General features: G+C 48.7%; 1 protein-coding gene across 1 annotated transcript; it reads right to left on the reverse strand.

The window, feature by feature from the left end:
* Positions 1-922: 922 nt before the first annotated feature.
* LOC125540972 (protein PYRICULARIA ORYZAE RESISTANCE 21-like) lies at positions 923-2615 on the reverse strand. Its single transcript, XM_048704483.1, has 3 exons — positions 2525-2615; positions 2322-2403; positions 923-2197 (listed from the first exon to the last, which is right to left on the reverse strand). The coding sequence occupies exons 1-3, from the start codon at positions 2534-2536 to the stop codon at positions 1332-1334; spliced, it is 960 nt and encodes a 319-aa protein (XP_048560440.1). The 5' UTR covers positions 2537-2615; the 3' UTR covers positions 923-1331.
* Between the last annotated feature and the right edge of the window lie 225 nt (positions 2616-2840).

Genomic DNA, 2840 nt, shown 5'->3' on the forward strand with positions numbered 1-2840 from the left:
TTGCTATGTATGTTGGACTTGCCAGGTCGAGATGGACTGGTCATGTCCTTGTTGCACATAATGACATGTGTGGTAGTCAACAACCAACTCCCTTTTATCAGTGTAACATCGAGCTTGTATATGGTGTGTTCATATTGGCTGTTCAGCTAGTGCATGGTCGTACTAGTTTGTGCATGGCCGTTCATCAACTTGCAACTTCTAGCAAGCTAGAAATGAGCGTGTTGACAACCAACTCCCTTTTATCAGTGTAACATCGAGCTTGTATATGGTGTGTTTATATTGGCTGTTCAGCTAATGCATGGTCGTACTAGTTTGTGTATGGCCGTTCATCAACTTGCAACTTCTAGCAAGCTAGAAATGAGCGTGTTGACAACCAACTCCCTTTTATCAGTGTAACATCGAGCTTGTATATGGTGTGTTCATATTGGCTGTTCAGCTAGTGCATGGTCGTACTAGTTTGTGCATGGCCGTTCATCAACTTGCAACTTCTAGCAAGCTAGAAATGAGCGTGTCGACAACCAACTCCCTTTTATCAGTGTAACATCGAGCTTGTATATGGTGTGTTCATATTGCCTGTTCAGCTAGTGCATGGTCGTACTAGTTTGTGTATGGCCGTTCATCAACTTGCAACTTCTAGCAAGCTAGAAATGAGCGTGTTTGTAACTGCAACGCATACAGGCTTTTGCCAAACATGTCCACGGTATTCTCAATACTTCAAAATTTGTTGTAATGTCAAAATTGTGGTATTTTATACCTACTTGTTAAATTACTATAGTTTTCCAATACTTTAGTTTTTCAATACTTCGCTATCATACACAACCTAGGTGGCGAATTTGCCTTTTAAATTTCCGTATGCCGAGACCCTCTACACATATCATTGTGTTAAATAGTGGATTATGCCAAATAGCAGCGGTCCTTCAAATCAACTATAACGAGAGTATAACCGGCTATTTCATAACTTTTTCTGACAATTGTACAGAAACTTATAGGCTATTATTTAGCGGCACCCTGCTCAAAGCCTCAAACTGCTATAGCGTGGGCTATAGCCGGCTATTTAAAAAATTGACAAATACTAGCATTTTCGAACTTTTAGTGCCCCAAAAATTGAAATTATCTATACAAAGCTACATCAATTGTTCGGAGAACATATATTTTCACACTGAGAATGTACGTGGCAGCTACACCTTCTTTGCTGCGGATAGACATAAACAAATACAGTACTGTGCACGAAACATACAGGGCAAATATGGAACATCTAAACCACGAAAAACAACGTGCAGAGAGGTCGAACAGCGCATGCATGCATGCACGAACGGTCGCTGGCCTGAGAATCACATGACGGTGCACGCACTGGGCGGGTACTCCTCGTAGATGAACCTCCCCTCCTGCACGATCCGGCAGCCCTTGCACCCTCTGCACGACGACGCCGGCCCGCCGCAGCCCATCGGCGGGGGCTGCATCATCTGCAGCGGCGTCGGCATCGCCGGCGGCCACGCCCCGTACGCGCTGCCGCCTCCGCCGCCACACGAGCCGCACCCTCCTCCGCAGTACGCCGAGCCTCCGCACGGCTGCCTCTTCGGGATCGCCGGCGCCGCCGAGGGCGGGTGCTGAGGAATCGGGTGCTGAGGGTGGTGGGGGGCGGGGTACGCCGGCATCTGCGGCGGCTCGCACGGCCACTGCGGCTGCTGGGGCTGCGGGTACTGGTGCACGCCTCCCCAGTGGCTCGGGTCGCTGCACGGCCACGGGTAGCAGAGGTTACAGATCTGCGTGAACTGCAGGTTCACAGTCGTCGACGGCGCGGCCGGTTTGGTCTCCTCCTTGGACTTGGGCTTCTCCTCCGGCTTCTTATCGTCTGGCTTCTTCTCGTCGGGTTTCTTCTTTTCCTCCGGCTTCTTCTCGTCGGGCTTCTTCTTCTCATCCGGCTTCTTCTCATCCGGCTTCTTCTCATCCGGTTTCTTGCAGCAACACTTGCAGCCATCGGCGGCCGGCTTCTTCTCCTCGGGCTTCTTCTCCTCTGGCTTCTTCTCCTCCGGCTTCTTGGCATCGGGCTTCTTCTCTTCAACGATCTTGATATCCTTGATCGCCTTGCAGGCCTTGCATCGCAGCTTCTTGGACAGCTTCGCCGTGTCGAATGGGCCAGAGATAGTCACCGTGTTCTTCTTCGTGTCGAAAATGATGGTCCTGATCTTCTCCTTCTCTGATCCATCAAAGTTAATTGCATCGAAGTTAATAAGCAAAACATAAAATGATTCCACTTCTTATTACAGGGTTAATTTGACAAAATTAAATCGAGTGCTTGACTATTGTATTGTACTACGTACCTTGGAGTTTGCCTAGCACTTTCTGAATCTTCTTGTAGCATTTCTCGCATTCGAGGTTGGCTTCAATGATCAACGTGGATACCTGGTGGATACAAGCATGGCAGGAGAATCAACACAAAGAGCTCACAACACCATCACTACAACTTCGAAATTAACCATGCATGCAAAATTGCACGCAAGCATGCATGAAGCAGGGCACTCACCTTCTCTGCCATGGCTGGGGCTGAGCGAACTCCAAGTCTCCAACGAACGTTTAATCGCAGGGTTGCCGCAAAAGGAAGAGAGAATATATATAGGGGACTCGTCCTATAATCCAGTGTTGCTGCAGCACGCTTGTGGTCACGATGAGATGGCGTGGCAGTGGTTACGTTCCACCAACGCCATGACCCGTCACACGCTAGTCCAGGCCAAAAACTACAATTTTTTAGCCAGGCATAATCGAATAGGAACGCCACATTTGCGCACCCACCGTATATTGCACCCCAGGAAAAGAACAAAAATATAATTGCATGCACAGCG

This window comes from Triticum urartu, chromosome 2 (assembly GCF_003073215.2).
Source record: "Triticum urartu cultivar G1812 chromosome 2, Tu2.1, whole genome shotgun sequence".
Taxonomy (NCBI): Eukaryota; Viridiplantae; Streptophyta; class Magnoliopsida; order Poales; family Poaceae; genus Triticum; species Triticum urartu.